General features: G+C 38.2%; 1 protein-coding gene across 1 annotated transcript in view; it reads right to left on the bottom strand.

Moving 5' to 3' along the window:
• LOC122645682 (secretory carrier-associated membrane protein 1-like) overlaps positions 1-21,653 on the bottom strand; it is a 49,209-nt gene that overhangs the window by 19,577 nt on the left and 7,979 nt on the right. Inside the window, exons 3-6 of the mRNA XM_043839008.1 lie at positions 14,832-14,948; positions 14,673-14,735; positions 10,225-10,258; positions 9,986-10,108 (exon numbers count right to left, since the gene is read on the bottom strand). Coding sequence (XP_043694943.1) covers positions 9,986-10,108; positions 10,225-10,258; positions 14,673-14,735; positions 14,832-14,948 — 337 coding nt within the window. The remainder of the gene's footprint in view (positions 1-9,985; positions 10,109-10,224; positions 10,259-14,672; positions 14,736-14,831; positions 14,949-21,653) is intronic.

Below are 21,653 nucleotides of genomic sequence, written 5' to 3'. Positions count from 1 at the left end.
TCTTAGAAAGTACATAACTTCGGCCTAAGATGAACAATTTCTGATGGCAGCATAACGTTCAAAGAAAATCTATACAAAGCTCAGAGAGAGAGAGCAGGAAGGTCCAAAAATATCTGTACGAACCTTAGACAGAAGGACCTGAAGGAAGGGTTCAAGTGAGAGAAACCACCACCACCACCAACGTATTCTCAAAAACCTGAGTTCAGCAAAGAATCTTGGAAAAAAAATGTTTTTCTTTCCCAGTCTCCAAAAAATGCTACAAAAAACAGTTTCCTAACTTCTTCCAAAGGGCTTACCTCTTTTAATATGAGGTCGATGTGGTGGGGGCCGGTTAGGAGAGGGGAAGAAATCTGAGAAGGGGATATCAGAGTTGCAAGGGAGAGGGAAAATCGCACAATCACTTGGCCACACAGGAACTCACAAACACTTCACTATTCCATTCAATTCAATCTGAGTTCTAATTGCACGATTACATGGTATAAATAAAAGAAATCAAAGCACTCTTAATCTAACTCTAAAATTGAAATAAAATCCTAATGCAACTCTATTACTAATCAACCTATTAAAATTAAAATAGATGATTATGAGATAAATCCCAACAAATAAAAACCCTAATAAATAAATTAATTAAATATCCTACTGAACCCAAAAATCAATTTGGACCAGATTCTCAATCTGGATTCTCAAACGGGTTCAAGGCAACCCAAGGAAGCGCTCCTGCATCAATTCTCCCGTTGTTCAGAAAAACTCGGCCTCAAGTTTTGTAAAACAAAAGAATCAGCACCACTCGATTTGCATCCACAAATATGGGCTTTGATGGAGCAATGATCCAACTCACCTCACGATCAACTATCACGATCTTCTGATGGTCGTTAGCAAAGGAAATCTCTTCAATGGGAATCTGTTCGTAGGGTTTTCAGAACTGAAATCAGACAATCAACCAATTCTTCAACGGCAACCTTGATTAGACCGTTCGCTTTAGCTTGACCATCACGTTTCGGATGATTCTATCATGCTTGGCACCTTATCATAGAAGCAGTTATTATTATTGGCAAGCTCCCGACAACCTATTTTCAAATCAAGAAGTGTTGTTTGCAATTTATGGAAACCATCTCTAATCGAAAGGAGTACATCGTATCGATCAATCTCCATGATATAGCCTCAGGTTCGACTCTGATACCAAATTAGTAGGGGGGGAAAAATCTGAGAAGGGGATATCAGAGTTGCAAGGGAGCAAGGAACTAAATCTCGCGAGATCTCAGTATTTTTGGAGCTCGAGACGAGATGGGATACGAGTTGTAAAATTACAATATCTCATCAAGATCTCGGGTCGACCCATATCTTGACCCAACTTTGGTTATAAAAGTGCCATTACTCGAGATATCTCGACCGAGAGGTTGCTCTTCTCCTGCTGTAACAGGTTTTCACCATTTTTTGGGCTGGATTTCTTCGAAGAAGCTGCTGCCGGCATCATTCAGCTACACCAATGCAAGATTAGTGCATGATTTGTGGTTCTTTACATCAATTTTGAAGAATATGTGGACTGACTCATACTGAACGAGTGAATGCATCACATTTTATGGGATGATATAGATCATAGATGTAATATGTGAAACAGATTGATGTATTGTACACTTTAACATTTCTAATGCTCATTTAAGTTGTTTTACATTAATTGAATACTTTGATTGTTTTCTATTACTAAATGATGTGTAGAGTAGGGTATTTTAGTACGTCATCGCCTACCAACCTAGGGTCTAAAGTGCAACTCCTATTTGGACTTTGTTTTTGCAAAATCTGATAGTGTCATTGTGTTTAAATGGCCTAAAATAGGCTGAGTACCAAGTTTCAGACCCAAACTAGGTCTAAAACCCACCGAAACCAGGTTTCGAGTTGAAAAAACAAAAAATTGAGATATCTCAAGACAACTCGGTTTTCCCCAAGGTCAAGTTGGGGTCGAGTTCCGAGTTTTAGTTCCTTGCAAGGGAGAGGGAAATCGCATAAGAAGGGGGGGTGATGCAGGTCCAAGCAGCCCCTCCAAACCAGTAGCTTAACAGATTCTGATTTACCTGGCTCCTAGTAGATCTCACATCTACCTAGGACTACATTAGGGGGGGAAGAAGATCGCACAATCACTTGGCCACACAGGCACTCACAAACACTTCACTATTCCATTCTATTCAATCTGAGTTCTAATTGCACGATTACATGGTATAAATAAAAGAAATCAAAGCACTCCTATTTTAACTCTAAAACTGAAATAAAATCCTAATACAATTCTGTTACTAATTAACCTATTAAAATTAAAATAGAAGATTACAAGATAAATCCCAACAAATAAAAACCCTAATAAATAAATCAACTAAATATCCTACTGAACCCAAAAATCAATTGGACCAGTTTCTTGATATGGGTTCTCAAATGGATTCAAGGCAACCCAGTGAAGCACTCCTGCATCATGATGTCTGCTGAAAAGGTTCTAGTTATGGTGTTTGTACAGTAACAACAATGGAATAAAAACCATTACCAATGTGATTATCGAATTCTTTAGCCTTTCATGCAGCCCTAGTTTGTTTTGATGGGCACAGCATCTTAATTTGGAAGAATTGATAATTGTCCTGGTCCTTGTAAAAATTAATTTTAACTACAGTGTCAGAAGAACATTCCATAATTCAGATTGACGATAGTTACCCACAGAAGTGATTGAATTAAAAACTCCTAATCCAAAAACAAAATTTGTTTCATTAGTGAAATAGTTGTAATTGAACAACGATGCCTAAATTCTATACTCAATATGTAGAAAAGATATTTCCCTAAGCTACAATATGGAATGCGGTCCCACAGAATATAATATGAGAATCTTCTTAGATTCCAAACAATCTAGTTAACCCTTTGATGAAGCAAACATGACTAGAAGACAACAACAAAACCTAAAGGGGAGAAACGAAGGAATAACGAGTACATTCATTAAAAATAAAAAATAAATAAATATGTATACATATTTGGCTTTTGCTACTATGATCTTCCCAACCAAGATTTTTTTTCAAACATTTGTCCTCAAAATACGAAATTCTATCGATACTCTGTGTCAAAATAAATATTAAAAAAATAAGAGCCGGTTCATCCTATTCAGATATCCTCGTTGATGCAAATAAACGAATTTTTGTTCTACATTTCCGAGCTATATATCCTTGTCTAGTTTTAGTCATTGAACCAAATTAAACTTTGATGAATGACTAAGCCTAATTCTAATTGTTTTGTTCCGAAGCAAAGATATCCATGAGGGCCGGTTCATCCTATTCAGATATTCACGACCAAGAGGCACTGGATTCTCTTTCAGATAGGCCCTAAAAGGAGAAGGCAGGCTGGAATGCCAAAAGCTGTCTATTATTGAATTCACCCGACCTGCCATTTTGCGAACGTCTAAATAATGTAACTTACAAAGTCATTTTTTGAAGATCTAAGAATTTCCAGGGCCTGGGTAAGACTTTGTAATGTTTTTTAGTCCTTTATTTGACATAGACCCAAGAACTCTAGTAAGAAAGGCAGTTAAAGACGGAACTGGCGACTAGGTGGGCAGTACTAAAGCTTTGGGGTCAGAGGCCGGCCACATTTCGGGATCTTCTTTCCAGCTGACCTACTATTTATGAAAGGGAGTTGTTTCTTCCCAGGAATGATTCAATTGACTACCCTCGAAATCCAGGAGCCGGAACCAACTAATAGATAGTCCATGCGTCCCGGGATCAGCTTCTCCCCCCTGTGTAAAAGAAAGCAGACCGAATAGCAACATCAAAGAAATCATCGAATTCCTTGTCAAAGATGTTGATACACCTTAAAATGCTTTTATTGGTCACCCCTAGATGCATGTTGAATTCCATGAATACTGGCTTTTGTCAGAGTGACTACAGCCATACTTTATTTATAATATGGAGAAGAACATTTTGGAATAGGTACAAGGATAAGATTACCCCTATGACACTTTTACCCTTGAACCCATATTACAACACTCCTCCCTCAAGTTGGTGCATACATATCAAACATGCCCAACTTGCTAACAGCAAAACAAAACAACTTGTTACTAATTCCCTTAATGAGAATATCAGTCAGTTGTTCACTAGACTGAACAAATGGAATCAATAAATGTAACAAACCATCTAAAACTAGATATAGAAACACAACGGGCTGGTCCCCACACATCAAAATGAATTAAACCAAAAGAAGTCACACTTGGATGATCAGAAACAGGATAAAAAATACTAGTTTGCTTAGCCAGAGTGCAAGCATCACAAGAAAAATTGTTTAGATTACATTGTTTGAATAAACTAGGAAATAAAGTAGATAAGGCACTCAAAGGTGGATGCCCCAACCGGCGATGCCATTTATTTAGTTCAAGTAATGCAGAGGTAGAATCAAAAGACAATGCTTGAGAGGTCAATGCTGTCGGCGAACTGTCAAGCACATACAAACCACCAACCACCTTACCACATGCAATCGTACAACCCGTTTCCAAGTCCTGGAACAAACAATGAGTAGGGGAAAAAATTACTTTGCAATTTAAGTCCCTAGTTAAACTACTAATGGACAATAAATTTGTAGAGAACTTAGAAACATGGGAGTACAGAAGAAAGACAGAGAAGAGGTGCACTGAACAGATCCCTTGCCCGAGATTGAAGAAAGGGATCCATCAGCAACACGAACTTTGTTATGACCAGATAAAGGAGAATACTTGAAAAAAAGGGAAGAAGGACTTGTCATATGGTCGGTTGCACCAGAGTCAATGACCCAAGATTCGGGTATGATCGAGGTACAATTTCTACCAAATGAAATACCTGTAGAAGGAGTGGTAGCGGAGTCGGATGGCAGGGAAACAACCGATGCAGCCAAAGAAGGAGACCCAAATGAAGAAGAAGTATCCAACAGTGTCATTATATTCCTGAGATTCTGAAGTTCTTCCCCAACCTGGGAAAGAGAGTGATCAGAGGGCTGCTCTTCAGTAGATGCTTGATTTGCCCGAGCATTGTTGGAACGATTGGATCCACCCTTCCCACGCCCATGGGTATCTGCAGGGCATCCATGAAGCTTCCAACATCTGTCCTTGGTATGCCATTCCTTCCCACAGTGATCACATTTAATAGGAGGGCGATCACTAGACACACGATAATGGGGGAAGGGGAAAGGAAGAAAGAGAATCCAAGAGGAAATCAGAATTGCAGGGGGAAAAGACGAGAAACCGTGAGAAGAAGAAACAGTAGAAGAAAAAGAAGAAGAGGGAAAAGAGAAGAAGAAGAAGAGGGGGGGGATCAGAGTTGCAGGGAGACAAGAGAAGAAGAATTGCAGGGTGAAAAGAGGAGAAACCGTGAGAAGAAGAAAACGAAGAGGGAGGGGGAAGGAGGGTGCACCATACACAGCTAGAAACTCAATTCATTCTTTGGTTATTCAATTCTGTTCTCATTCCTCTCAAAATACATTCTTTTAAAAACTCAAAATCAAAAAAGATAACTGCCCCCTAATAACTATTTCTACAACAATAACTGCCAAATAACTCTAAAAATAAAAGATAAAACAAAAATAAACTAAATGCAGGCTTGGGCCTGAGATGGTATCTCTTGGAGTATCCAATTGGGCCTGGGCTAGGGCTAGTAGGAGCAGCCCCCAAATGTCCTGCATCACACGATCACCACCAGTAGTGCGGAAAGAGTTCCCACGGAAAGGCTTCACAGACCCAGAAAGAAGAACGGAGCGCTCTTGAGAGACGAGAGTAACCTTGGCAGTCCGGCGGCTATCCTCGGCGGCAATAATGGCATAAGCTTGCTTAAGAGTTGGAAGAGGACCACGATTCAATTTATTCGCCCGGATCAGATCAAACTCTATATTAAGGCCAGCCAGAAAATCAAAAACCCGTAAGCCATCTTCCCACTTCCGGAAAGCGGTGGCGTCAACAGCACAGGTTGCAGTGAAGGTCCCCAAAAAATCCAGTTGCTGCCACATAGTGCACATCTTATTATAATATTGAGAGAGACAACTCCAATTGTTCTGTCGAGTGGATTTTCTGACAGAGTTCATAACACTGGGCGGCATTCCCGACCTGAGAGTAGGTGTCTTGGGCTGTCTTCCAGATCTTGGCAGTCGAATCAAGAAGAAGGTAGCATGTGGCAATTTCTTGGTCCATGGAATTAACCAGATAAGACATGACCAAGAAATTAAAATTCATCCACCTATCTTGGGCAGGACTAGCATCAGTAAGCCTGACAAAGGTTCCATTGATGTAGCCAGTAAGACCACGGGAACCAATAGCAAACCAACAACAGGTAATTGCTCCCATTTAATTTAATGGGACTGGCTAGAAAGGGAACAAAATCACGTTGCAACGTGCCATCGGAGCCAGAGGAAGCTGATGTAATCTCAGAATGGTCAGGCATGGTGGCTAGTTAAAAAATATCACCGCATAGGGAGGCAAAAACAGCTCTTGGTGGGAGCCAACTCACCACCAAGGGGGAAAAAAAAAAAGATAGACGGCAAAGGGACTAGGGGTCCCGTGAGAAGGGAGGAAGGTCGCAGGAAACGAGAACGGAGGTAGAAGGTTAGGGAAGGGCTGGCGGAGGTGTTGGGTCCTGGCGGAAGGCTAGTGGTGGTGGTGGTGGAAAGCTGGCGGTGGTAAGGCTAGGGTGAGATCACGAAAGAGAGAGAGAGAGAGAGAAAGAGAAAGAGAAAAAAAATATATATATATATTTATTGTTGCCCATATTCCCGAATGATTTTTGGCTCTGCTACCATGTTGAATTCCGTGAATATTGGCTTTTGTCAAAGTGACTACAGCCATCCTTTATTTATAATATGGAGAAGAAAATTCTGGAATAGGTACAAGGACAAGATTACCCCTATGATACTTTTACCCTTGAACCCATATTACAACAATGCACAATCATCATATTGTGCCATCCACTCATGGTTTAAAGTATTGATCTGTATCGTACTATCGTATCGTATCGTATTGGCCGATACGTATCGGTATCGAATGTATCGTATCGAACGGTATCGATACGATACTAATCGATACGTCTTTTTTTTTTAAATGTATTGTATCGATCGATACGTGTCGATACGATACGATACAGTCAATACCTACTAATATTACCGTTGTTTGGGTTTTTAAATGTATCGATATGTATCGATACGTATCGAAATGTATCAGCCGATACATACCAATACGTATCGATACACATGCCTTTTTCACATTTTACAACAAACACGAACCAGAACCCCCAACCCTCCGCTTCACGAACTAAATCTCAACTTTTTCTCCCTTCGGGTCGCGCCACAAAATATGTCGGGTCGGATCGGATCCACATCGCACTCGAATCCTTGAAATACAAGACATACTCAACACTTAAAGGGAAAGGTAGGTATTTTTCAAAAAACTTGATCTTTTGCTTCAAATCTTGCCTTTTAGTTCTGTTTTTTTTTGCTATGATTCCAGGAGAATAGGTTCACCTAACAATTAGATGCATGCTTTGTATACATTTGCAAAGATTTGAACTCAAATCCACCATTTTTCACCAAAAACCGAAAATGGCCCCTGCCTTAAGGGTCAATATTATGCTTATGTTTGGTCAGTACACAACATCATCTTAGTTGCTCTTATTCTTGAAGACCCTTACAGACATGAGTTTGATCCACCCTGACATCTTCATGGCAATAGAGTGACTCTGCATGTAAGAAATCTCATCTTTTATAACAATTTCAAAGTGTCGCGCTTGTCTGGTTATACATTATTCACAATTCTTTGTGCATACGCATGATATATGACATATATTGCTTGTTTATATTGTTTTTTGTGTCCAAAAGTGTATTTTCATGTGTATTTTGATCATTTTCATGCGTTTTTGCATCGATCGATACGTATCTCTAATACGATACGATACGTCTCTTAAAATCGCCCGACCGATACGATGCCCGATACCGATACTTTAAACCTTGCATCCACTTATAACCAATGCATCAAATACTTTTAGGTGTTGTGTATCTAGTTACAGGAGTGACCCTAAGGCTTTCACTTGCGAATATCTCTAAAATTGCAGTCATGGTAAAATCTTGGTTTATTTAATCATCAAGGACTCCCAAGCACACAACTTATCCATATATGATACATTAAATAAAAAATGAATAACTCAAGACTTGTTACTCGACAGTATAATATGGCTTATATGTCCAGGCATTGAGAAGCAAGGACGGTTTCACAGGCGAAAGGCCATAGGAGATTCTGTCTATGATCCACATAGCTGTCAAGGCGGCACCTAGGAGTCCCAGTTTCTTTAGGATCAAGGTGAGCAGTCGCCTTACTGCCAAGGCCTTTTTTTTTTTTCTATGGTTTGTGTACATGATTTTCATACACTGCGATTTATCAAATCATTTAGAAACAAAATAAAATGAAAATATGTAGAATTTTATTCCATTTCTTAGGCGTGTGTACATTATTTATGTACACTGCGTTACATAGAATCACCTAGACCAAATAAAAACCGAAAGAGGCTCAAAGGAGAAAATGAAACCCTCAACCTCCTGCTCCAGCGACTCCGGCTCCTGCTTAGCAACTCCAGTGCCAGTTCCTTCAATTATGATGAATCGCGACCACGAACCCTGCTCCACTGACGGATTGCGACCTCGAATCTTCTCCTGGTAAGTTTCTTTCAATTTGTTGTCCATGGCGACACTTCTTTTACCTGATTCCTTTTTTTTCTAAATATTATTCCTCTTCCCTTCTTCTTCACCCCCCCCCAAGCGACATTTCTCAGTAAATCGATTTCTCTTTTTGTTTAATAGGGGCCACAAGAGGGATCGAGTGGCCTTCTCCAAGGACAGAACAAACCCTTAAGACCCTGCAGAGAACAGGTCTTAGGATAGACACCAACTGGAGATCGAGTTCTGCAGAAGAAAGCCCAAAATACAGCAAGGACTCGAGTGGTCCGGATCTGACTCTATGAGCAGCTCCTCAACAGCACAGGAAGTGCCCTTCTTCACAGCAACAAGGGCTTGCAACGGTCACAACCGAAGGAGCAGAAATCTTCAAGCAGCAACAGAGAACAAAGAGAAATAAAGGAAAAGGGAGCTCGAGATAGAGGTGGGTGGGATTGGGCTTTCTCAGCCCTGGGTCTCTCACCCACAGCTATCTCAGCTGTTGAGCAGGGAGTTTATTCCCAAGGTCGAGTGCAGCAACATGCCTCCAAATTTTATTCATCAATTCTGTTCCCAATCTATTACCATAGTTGCCTATTTATTGACTCGGACCAACTTATAAAATTAGAAACTAAAAAAATAACTAATAAAACTTAGCAACTAATAGAAATAGCAACTAACTGAAATTAGAAATTGAATGGGAATAGAAACTACTAAGGCTTCAGCCTTGGACAACCAAAAATAGCAACTAATAAAATTAGAAACTACTAGGCAGCAACTAATGGAATTAGAAACTAATAAGCAGAAGTTGAAGTTGACTGGTCAAAGACTCCTTTCTGGGAATTTCGAGCAGCCCTTTTTGGGTCTTCTAGAAACACAGCTGGGCTGGCTCGAGCTGGTCTAGTCCTGGCCTATTAAAACCTGGTTCGATGGGCCAGGTGCTTGGTTCTTCTTCTTCTTCCTTTGATAATGCTGGCCAGTCATGGGATCTACATCACTACCAGCTCAATGAAAGGAGCTTGCGAGCCAAATCTTCAAGGACACAACGATGTCCCGTTTTCATACCCATGTCTCATGAACCATTTAGAAATTCATATGTAGAAAACTTCAGGAATTTGGACAGTATCAAAACAAGATACTATGAAGCTATTTTTCAGTTCAAAACATCTGGCTGGATTTCTTCGTAAAAAAAAAACATACAAAAAATTCCTACAACATTTCAACAAAATATTGCATGAAAGTATCTTGTCTATCATTTAAGAAATAACGCTAGTAACACAAAAAACATGAAATACAATAGAAGCTTACATACCTAACAATGTCATGAAAGCAACATATTGTATCCTTTGCAGGTGGATTGGTATTTCATTTGCAATATCATGGTGAATAATGGGGAAAAATGGAGGCCAATTTTTCTCCTCTAAGACAATACCAGCTGCCAAACAGAATAGAGAAGTCAAATATAAGATTACACAGATTAACCTAGCTCTAGACTTGCAAGAATGGCACCAACATATGAATAGAATGATCAACTAATAAAAATGTAAATACCTCGTGCTGCAGCATCTTCCCTCCTTTTCAGTTCCTATAAAGCATAAAGAAGGCTGATTAGAAGTTGTAACTTATCCAAAAAAAAAAAAACCACAAACAAACTTTGGTTTTAAGTTTTAACTATCCATAAATATTATCAAGAGACCAAGGCACCATTTGATAACACTCCAAGAAACGCATTTTCCATTTTTCTGTTCCAAGAAATGGAAAAACACCCCAAATAGTGTTTGATAAACTTGTTTCGTTTCTATTGTTTCTTGAAATAAAAATTAAAATTTATGGTCCAAGAAACAACTTTCACTTGTTTTTCTGTTGCTTGAAACAAATTGAATGAAACTGTGCCCAATAATTCTATCGACTCCAACTCAAGAGACCTTGTACTCTCTCATCATCCTCAAGCCACTGAAGGGAACCACTGCGACTGGAGCACCACCCATAAAACCCTCCCTGGTCTGATCTTCTTCAACGGAAGAACTAATGTAGAGTATAGTCAAAAGAAATAAGCCTCAATATATCTAAGCCAATAGAGGGCTAGCTTTAGAGACATGAGCCAGGTCTGAATTAGAAAGTACGACACAAAAAATAAGCTTATTGCTACTGTCGATCCAGACTATGCATGGGATGCAACTCAGGTCCAAGGAAGGCTTTAAGAAGATATTGTAACTACCAAAAATCCACCATGGTCTGCTTCGAAGGAGAAAATCTACAGTAAGAGAAACTTCCAATTTATGCAGCCGCAGGGTACTATCAAAATGATTTGAGTCCTCCAATCAATTTCCCCTTTTTTTAATCAATACTCCTCCTCAATACCACAACTGGGCAGCAACTTAATTTCCAAGAACAGGTCTCAAACAACATCAATCCTCGCTGGAATTGCAGGGAATGTGAAAGAAGAAGAAGGGATATGACCAAGCAATGTAGTACTGTATTTGAAGAATCAAAACAGTAGCCAAACAAGTTCTTTCCACAAAGAATAAAATCCAGATTTAAGAGAACTCACAGACAACAAAATCAGATGGTGGGATGAGTCTAAATCTCCTAGCAAGATCAGTATTTAGAAGGGGGAATGGACCTAACAGAAATTTTCCAAAATTGGGCTTCTAAAACCAAGGGAGGGGTTGAGAATTCAGTCTCACCTATCATCTAAGATAAGAGGATCATGTTATAGAGTTTGTGGTGTTCCAAAGCCCCTAAAAGTCAGCGTTGGAAACGTCACATGTTGGTGATGTTCTTACCAATTGGTATTTCCCCTCCCTTGTTGGGGAGTTTGATTACCTTTTGACCTTTAGAATAAAGTTGGAGATCAATCGAGTGGTTAAATCAGCAAATAAAGGGGTAATCCTAGTGCTAATAGGAAAAGGGTAAAACAGTAATTTAACTAAAGAATCTAGAGATCAGAAATTAGGGTTATGAATACGTAATCAATTCTGTTAATGAAGATGATAACAGGAATTAAAATAGATGCAGAAAACCAGAATCGCTTCCACTATAAACAGCACCTATAACAAGGATAGGGCAAAACAGGTAAATTAGAAAGAAAAAAATCAAGATCAGCAGGTCAGAATTGTGCCAAACTTTGATCGAGTACATGAATTGGGTAGATGAACACTCAATCAAAATATGGAATGATTCCAACGGTTAGATTGCTCAAATCAGAATCTATACGAAAAAAGCCTAGTGTATGAATTTCGACTAGAACAGTAGTTACTAGAAGATGAATTGCACGAAATTGATTAGATCAGTACTTACTTGAATTGATGACGGAAAGAAAGATGGAATAGCAAGAACAAACAGAAATTAAACAGTCAGGCTTCACACCGCAAGGTGGTTCGATTGGATCAAACAATAACCAACCTTGATCACACACAAAGGATCTTCAATGGAGAAAAGAGCAGCAAAAGCAGCAACTTGATTTATCAAATTCTTGTACAATGCTTGCCTCCTTTACAACCTTATGTAGAAAACTAAAAAAATAGACTCAAACACTGAAAAGGAAAGGTCTAACTCAATCCTTAACTAAGTAGGAAACCTAAATTAACTAGGAAAATGAAATACTAAAGGAAGCAGACTCAGAATATGGCTAGACTTATAGAATCCTAATCCAGCCCAACTAAAACACTTAATAACAGTTTAACCAAAAAAAAACACTAAATAACAATTACTTGCAACATCAATTTAACCACATAGAACCGGTTCAATAGAACTAACCCAAAACAACTTAAAATAAACTAAGTAAAGAAACAAACTAGCTAATCCCGTATGCAACCTTATTACCCATACTTTAGGCCCATAAAATCCCATGGACCAAAGGCCCAACACATATATAACCCAATCCAAGGCTTATTTTCATTAAAATAATCCTATTTAGATGATCTAACTGCATCACCAAGGCCTCTCACCTATGGCCTTAGTCAGTTTTTCACCAATCAATAGGGCATCCCACCCAAACAAATGTTTCTAACACAAAGCTAAGCTTCATTAATCTTCAAAATCGCGGGGAAGGCTCAAAGGTCCCCTTACAATGTAAAGGGTAATATACTACCTTTAGAAGGAAAGTAATAAAATAAAAAACTACTAAAATAGGTCCACACATGTAGTAGTGGTGCCTAGTACATCAAGGAAATAGTACTAATACAATTAGAAACTAAAGATACTACTAAGGAACCAAAATAGAAACTAGGCTAACTAATAGAGTACTGCAGAAGTACCCTCACGATTCTGGTTTTGAGTCTATTTCAATTTCCTAGTCAATTCAAATTACCTAATAGGTTAAGGATTGGGTTAGGCCTTTTTTTAGCGTAGGAGTCTATTTTTTGAGTCTTTTATATAAGGTTGCAAGGGGGGCAAATATTAAAAACGAATTTTGATAATGAAAAAAGCTTTTTGTTGCTCTTCCATTAAAGATTTGTCTTGTGTTTGATCAATGCTGGTGGGATTGATGTTTGATCCAATCGACACATTGCGGTGTGAAGCCCGAGTGGTTCTCTTCAAGTTCTACTTTCTAGTTTCAGTCAAAGATTCAATTTTTATTCAAGTTCCTCCATCAACAAGCTGCTTGCCAATAACTGTTTGCAACTACAAGTAAGTTTGGAAACATCCCCATCCCCAATCTTCTTCTCCTAATCCTCTACATCCCCAAGCCTTCTTAATCAACCAAGGAAAACTCATAGTGACATGACTATTGAGGAAAGGATTGGAACTGCAGAAATATAGAAGGTAATGCTCTTTTCAAAGACGAGAAACTTGAGGATACTCATTCTTCTCCTAATCCTCCAAACCACCCCAAAACCCTAATTTTCCCACTCATCTCTTGAAACCATCCCATCTCCCAAAATTCTTAACAAACCATTCAACTAACAACACCTTCACATAATTGAGTCAAGTATTATCCTGCCCAATTGGAATACTCAAACAAAGCTGTTTTCCCATTACCCAATTCAAACCGCAACGTCCCACCTATTTCTGCAGATCATCCCATTACCCAAATTCTTTACAGACCAATCCAACCATCAGAATCACAACATACCTGAATCGAATTTCATTCCCTACACTAGGAATAATCGATCCAAACCCTAGCCCCAAATTTCACCCAAAAAAAACTATTTTGACCTAGCTAATTCACCTATTCATAATAGATCCTGGTTTACTGGCTTCTAGTTGGTCTTCTACCAATCTAGGACTACATTACACCCCAGACCATTGGCTAGGTCTGGCCTGAACCAAATTTCCAGTTGAAGAACCGTGGACCTATGTATGGACCTGGTTCTTCTTATTGCTGTGGCTGTACTGCTTGCAGTGCAGCTTGTCAACATCCGCAACTCTAATTAAGCATGTTATACGGGTAACAAATCGTAAAATAGGCGGTTTTCGAGGAGGAAAGAGGACGTGGGACCCTCACTTTTTTTGAAAGGGCATGAGAAGAAACCGCGAACGGACGGCGTGAGAATCTTTTGCCCATAATTTTTTTGCCAACTTCACCTAAGATGCAAATACTGTAACACTTGAAATTGGATAAGCAAATGGAATGAACAACGATTTTAAGATCAATATCAGAACCAGGATTGTTGCGAGGTAATACAGATCCTGATAGATTGAGATCAGTTAATCCAGTTAGTTAAAGGTTTGATACTAGAACGACTCATCTCGTACATTGTGTAATATATCGGATTGTTGTACCCAAACAACTCCACATTGCACAACCTGGATAAATATTTACCAATCCTTGAAACAGTGGGTATGACCCTCATACTCAATACACGTTCTAAAATATAAATTTATAAGAAATATACTAAAACAAGTGGTAATTCCAATTTGGAAGCAAATTTGAATTTTTTAGCAAGCTATGGTTCCTGAAAGGGGGGAAAGAAGAAAGAGAAAAGCCATCACTTGCATCCATGTTCAACTGGAATGTGCAATATTTCATTCAATGCAATAGTATTGGCATGTACCTGTTCTCTCTTCTTCAATTCGGACTCCTTAGCTTGAAGCTCCTTCTCCTTCTTTTTCAAATCCTAAACTTGGAAAAAGAACAGCCAAGAACCTAAGCTCAGACAAAACATGAGGCAAGAAACATAGAATAAGCTCTAGTACACAGAATGCACACCCACTTTTCCTGAATCAAGAGGAATATCAATTGTAGCACCACGATCATAGTTAAAATCTGCAGGCTCAGGAGGAAGAGGTGAAAGCCTTGAGTTTGTGGCAGGAGGAACACTTCCAGGATTCTGGGAATCACAGCAAGATAATAATATTTCAGACCTTGAGCTCAAGTAGACCACAAAGAAACCAGGGCCTCATACAATAAAAGAACATTTCAAATGCATGACCATGGCATAAGAAAATAAAATGGGAAAGTAAACCTAACAAAACAAAAACAATCAGACTTCTCAAATGACAATCTGCTGCCACAACGGCACAACGCAGCAATCGATATAGAGAAACATATGAACCTGACTATGGATTATAGTGAAAGCATATAGTTGTAAAGTCTTTCATGTATGCTCAAATACTTTGTAAACCAGCTGCAGAGAATTTATAAACAGTAGACAAATTTCAAGGGTATTATCAGACTAGTCACCCTTCCAAGAATTCCTTGGCCCATACAAGCATTTCAATTTATTTTGATAAAGCAATACCGTTTATCCTTTGGAAGCAATGGAAGGGAAGGAAAATTTTAATAGTATTTTTTTCTCATATAAAAATATCAATGAGTTGAATTGGATTCTGATTTATTAAGTTCGGGCGTCAGTTGATGTTAAGACAATAAGTCATAATTGTATTAAAGGAAAGCAATTTAGATTGTCCTTACTCATTTTTTAGTGTAACACTAGGAGATTTATCTTACTTGGTAGTTAGGTTTTGAGTCATAGTTAGGATTAGAGTTGGATTTTAGCATTTTTTTTTTTTTTCCCGTTTCTAATTGTGTAAGTAGGATTAGATATCTTGAAAATCTAATTACACACAAGTAGTGATGATGATAATAACAATAAACAAGAAAATTTGAGGAACGAAATATAATTCCCATTACCTGGAGATTGGTGTCTCTCCCTACCACAACAGCTGGTGCAATAAGTTGGCTTTCAGCCTTGAGAGCAATCAGCTTGATCCACATCATTAATTGGTGCTACGGTGTTTCTTGACTGTTTGCTTCTTAGTTTGCTTACTTGTGTTTATTTTTCCTTTCTCTAAATTCTTGATGCTTTTTTTCTAAATTCTTGTACTCTTAAGTATTTGTCTAATGATGAACTTTCTTCCCCTAAAATCTTAGTATTGATTTTTTATTATACTCTAGATATTAAACCATCAAAGATTAAATTATATGACTATTGCACCCAGAGGCCAAGGCCTAAACTACTTCATCAGACCTTGTTTGGAGCCTTTAAAACATCACCCCAATGTTCACTGCTAGCATCTGTTTCAAGAATAAGTTTATCTTCTTCTTTTGGAAAATAAACTGTCAAAGTGGGACCTAGTTCAGACTTAATTTGTTTAACAATTTTTGAGTCTGCTTGTGTCCAGCAAAATTCCTTATTTTTTCTAATTTTATCTAAAAAAGGTTTTTCTTTTTTAGATAAATTTTTTATATAATTCCTACTGTAATTAAGAACTCCTAGAAAACTTTGTAGTTGTTTTTTATCAACTATTGTTTCAGGAAAATCTTTAATTTTAGAAATTATATGCTCTTGTAGCTTTAGACCTGATTGACCTAAAATAAGACCAAGAAAATCAATTGTAGTTTTTTCAACATCAATTTTCTTAGGACTGAGAATAATTCCATGTTTTATGAATTTCTCACAAACAATATCTAAATGTTTTTATGATCCTATGCTGTTTTAGAGAAGACCAAAATATCATCAATGTAAACCACACAAAAATCTCTTAAATCAGAAAGATTTTATCAATCCATTTATGAAAAATTTGAGGGGAATTACTATCCATTGATAATAATTATATGGGGCACTAATAGCTGTAAGAGGTTTTGATTCCTCAGTAAGCTTTATTTGCCAAAAGTCAGACTTACAGTCAAATTTACTGATGTATTTGGCTTGTTTAGTTCGATTAACCAAAACATCTTTTCTGGGAATAAAATAACCATCAAATTCAAGATTTTGGTTTAACCTTTTATAATTGATGACCATTCTTGCTTTTCCACGTTTAATTTCAGCATGGTTTCTTATAATGTAAATGCTGGACTGGAATGAGGACTATTCGTTTCTTCAATAAGTCCTTAACCCAATAATTCTTTAATTTGAATTTCAAATTCATCTATATCTGGTTTAGTATAGATCATTGGTTTGACTCTAATGATTCTATTAGGGTCTGATTATGTAAGTTTACAGTATCGTGGACTACGAAACCATAACTTTAAACGATCAAAACTAAAATTTGTTCAATGATTTTGTAAATCCAATGAGTTGAACTTAGTGAATTTATTGCAACTTTTTTATGTATTTCACCACGCTTTTGAGGTGAAAAGCCTTTGACGCATCGATACATGTGTTCTACAAGTAACGGAACAGAAATTTTCTTACTGTTAGGGTTAGAAAAAGGGTATGATGGGATAATTCCATAGGAAATATTTTTGAAAAAAATTATTTCCAAGAATAATATCACCATGCATTAAGGAAAACATAAATTTTTGGAATTTTAAATTGATGTTCACCTAACCAGATTGAGACTTGTGTAGCCTTATACTCAATCTTATTTTCACTGCCATTAATACCTATTGTTGATATTGCAGTTTTCATCTTTACCCACTTGTCTGGTGGTAAAGCATTCCATCGACAAGCACATGTTGTTGCACCTGTATCAATAAGAACATCTACCTGATATGGTTTATATCTACTAAAATTGAATTTTCCGAGAACATAAGTATTTATCTTTTCTAATAATATTCTACCAAGGCAAAATAAGGGGCTGTGACACTGCTCACGTGAACAGTGTTTTGGCCTCTTTTTCTTCATGTTTTGTCCTACATCACTATGTATTGGTATCGCAGAGTATCAATACGATCCAGTGAGATGTATCTTTTAAAAAAAGGGGAAATTTACGTCTACCACCTCTGGGGTTTCAGACAATTACGTCTATCACCTTTGGAATTTCAAAAATTACTTCTGTACCCTTGAGTACTAACTCTGTTAATTTTGAAAGGAAATGACAATTTTGCCCTAGTCCTCTTCTTCTTCCCTTATTTCTACTCACCACCACCGCCGCCACCTCCACCGTCGTAACCCCCTCCCCTTCAACCACCACCACCTCTTCCCCCCACCGTATCCACCACCTCCGCTTCCAAAACCGTAACCCCCAACACAGCTATTCACTCTTGTTCCTCCGCTATGAATTCTGTTCTGATTAAATTTTGATCACAGAAATAGTTCAAGATACTGTTCTAAGTAGGATTTCTAAATTTCTCAATTTTGGAGTTTGATTTTGAAGTTCTATTTTCAAATCTTTCTTTTGATTTCACAGTATCCTGCTTCCAATCTATCTTAATTCTCTGTTTGGATCGAATTCTGGAATTTGGTTTCCGATTGGCATTCTATTGTTTCTGTTGAGTTTGTTGCAGCACTGATCATGTTTGATTATCGATTTGATTCCTCTGAAATCTGCTATCGATTTGCTATTCTTAGATTCTGTACCTAGAATCTTGTCCTCAGTAGGATTGGACCATAACTAATAAAAAAACTTATGCAGGTTAGGAAAGAAGTTCTGACTTGTTGAAATTGATGGAAGGAGAAGAGTAAGAAGAATGAAGATAAGAATATATGAACCAAGCTGGTCCTCAGACTGGAAGCCCAACAGCCTATCTTAGCATCCTACTAAGGGTTCATTGCATCCAAGGTTCTAAAACTCAGGTCTTGGTGGCATCTCGGCCCAGCCAGAAACCGAGACAAGTCGGGCGAGTTGCTGCATTGATCTCGGCAAGTTGCTGCATTTTTTTTTTTTGACTCGGACCCCCAACTCGGTGGGTTTTACACATATTTTGGATCTGAAACTTGGTATTCAACCTATTTCAGGCTATTTAAATACAATGGCATGCCCAGATTTGCCAAAAAAATAAGTTCAAATATGAGTTTCAACCTACTCTACACATAATTTAGTAATACATAGCAAATTAGCAATCAAAACATCCAAATTAGTAAATATCAATCAAAACATTCAAATAAAAAGTACATTACATCAATGTTCTCTGAATTTGTTACATAAAATGTGATCGAGTAATAAATTCATCCCTATATTGATCCACCCAAGATTTGAATCTTCAATTTAGCACTTGAATCTCAATTGAAACCATGCAATCCACCCAAGATTTGAAGGAAAGAGGAAGAAAATGGAGCAAAATGGGCTGTTTTCCCTTTCTTTAGAGCTATGGACAGAACTCAGCGAGATTTTCGAGTTCTGTCCATGCAGCTTAGTTTATAAAATGGGTTAGATGGGTGAAATGGGGAGAAAAAATGGATCAAAACCCATATCCATACCCGATACCGAGATCTCGGCGAGATCTAGGCGAGAAATTGCATTTTTATGACGTAAAAAATAAGGAAAAAAACTTCAAAATTGGTCTCAGATGCATGGGTCGAGACGATACCGCGATCAAAACGTAATTTTATAATGCGTATGGCATCTCGACTCGAGTTTTTGAAAAACCGAGAAACTCGGTAATGCAGTCCTAGATAGGTAGGAGACCTACTAGGAGCCAAACAACAGGATCAAATAACAAAAGGGGCTGCTGGATCAAATGGACAGCACTAGGATTTAGGTCAATTCCTAGGGTTTGGGTTGGATATTGGGAAAGGGGTTTATAAGGTATTAATGGGCAAGTCTAGGGGGTCAATATGGTATAAAAAGGTTAGGGTTTAGATGAGTTTTGAAATTCTGCAATTTTGGGCAGAATTGAATTTTAGGGTTTTGGGTTTGGGTTTTAATGGAGCAAGGAGATGAAGGGGTTAGAGTGGGAGTTTGGGGCTGAAACTTGGATCGAGTGTCAACAATGATGTAAGGGATGTATGCTGAAAGTTTGGTTTGAAACTGATGGACAGATTCGATGTTATGGAGGTTTCCTAGTAGAAGTAAGAGAGAGGGGTAAAACTGTAATTTCAGACAATTGGTTGGGTGGATGGTGCTGAAATTTGAATCGAGTCTCTCTTAGGGTTTGAGGAAGACTCAATCAAATTTTTAGCCAGTTCTGATGGTTAGATTTGGCTGGGCAGAATTCTCACGAAAATCACCTTGTATGTGACTTTCTAGAAGGAAGAAGAATAGTTGCAGAATTTCTTACTTGTTGCAGGTCTTCAATGGCAGCAGCTTTGAAGATGAACAATGGGGTCTCCCGATCTTCACGATGCAAGGAGATAAGTAGCAGCCCTCCCGATCTTCACGATGCAAGGAGTCGATTGGAGATCCACCAATCCCTTCCACCTTGAGATTCACAAGGATATACACTCACAAAGAACAGCAACAGCAATGGCAGCAAACATAAAGCTAATTTTTATTAATCAAATTCGTATGTAATGCTGGTCTCCCATACAAACTTATATGGAAGACTCAAAAATAGACTTGGACACTAAAAAGAAATGACCTAACCCTATCCCTAACCTATTAGGTAACTTAAACTGACTAGGAAACTAGAATACTAAAGGAAATAGACTCAAAACATGGCTGGACTTATAGAGTCCTAATCCAGCCCAACTTACATCACATGACCACTTAACAAAGTCACATGATCACTTAAATTGAACCAATTGGATGCAACCAATTTAAACCGGTTCAATTAAAAAACATAAAAATAAACCAAGTATTAGGCTAATCCCGTATGCAACCTATATACCCATATTTTAGGCCCATAAAAGTGGCCTATTACATTAGAAACCTATGGGATCAAAGGCCCAACATGTATGTAACCCAACCCTAAACTTATTCCTAATAAAAGAAGCCCAGTTTGGTGATAAATCTGCATCACTCGGCGAGATCTCGCGAGTTCTCGAACTATGACTGCATCTCACAGCAAAGGGATCTAAATCTCACAGAACTTAAAGTAAAAAGCCAGCAGAAAGAGATTTTATGTATCTCATGTGGCGCTGTCGTTGATGAGTTGCCCTAAGTTGGGATTTTTATTGGAAATCGTGGAGGAATGTTCAGTTTCGGTAGCTTTGGATGTAGCTTTTGGTATGTTGTGGAGGAAGGTGTGGTGTATTGTGGGTTGTGGGTTCCTCACAGGAGCGGTGGGGCAGGGGAGTGTTGTTGCAGCAGAGGGTATGGGTGTGTTGCGGTGGTGGGAACGGGATGGTGTAGGATGGGATTGGGTTGGGATAAAGGACAGAGGTGGTGGGGTGGGGCTGCAAGACAGGGTAGCTTTGGGAGAGAGATGTTGCAGCGGAGAGGATGGGTTGCAGGGGGTGCACGGAGGAGAGAGAGGAGGGTAGAGTGGTGATGGTGAGTTAAACAGCAAGAAGAGAAGAGGTTTAGTGGGGGTAAAATTGTCATAAAATAAGGGTAAATATGGAAAAATAGCTTCATTAAGGGCATTACTGGCATTTAGTTAAAATCTGGGTGATGACATCATCACTTAACTGTTCTCATCTAATGGTAGCGGTACGTTTGTAAGAATTTTTCAAAATATAGGGGAGGTTTATGAAATAGATGAAATTCTATGGGTGGTAGACGTAATTGTTTAAAACCCCAGGGGTGGTAAATGTATATTTTCCTAAAAACAATGGAATCGATCAATATCGCATTGTATCGGCCAATATGGCGTGATCCAATACGATACAACTGATAAATACCAATACTCTTGATACGATTGATTTAGGGGTTGAAAAAAAATTAAAAGTATAGGTACGTATTGCATCGTATCGGCCGATACAATATGATACATTGCAATACACACATTAAAAGGCACATGTGACTTCAGAATCGTGATTCCAGAAACC

The sequence above is a fragment of the Telopea speciosissima genome, chromosome 1, assembly GCF_018873765.1.
Source record: "Telopea speciosissima isolate NSW1024214 ecotype Mountain lineage chromosome 1, Tspe_v1, whole genome shotgun sequence".
Lineage (NCBI taxonomy): Eukaryota > Viridiplantae > Streptophyta > Magnoliopsida > Proteales > Proteaceae > Telopea > Telopea speciosissima.
This window is presented reverse-complemented; position numbering and strand designations above follow the sequence as displayed.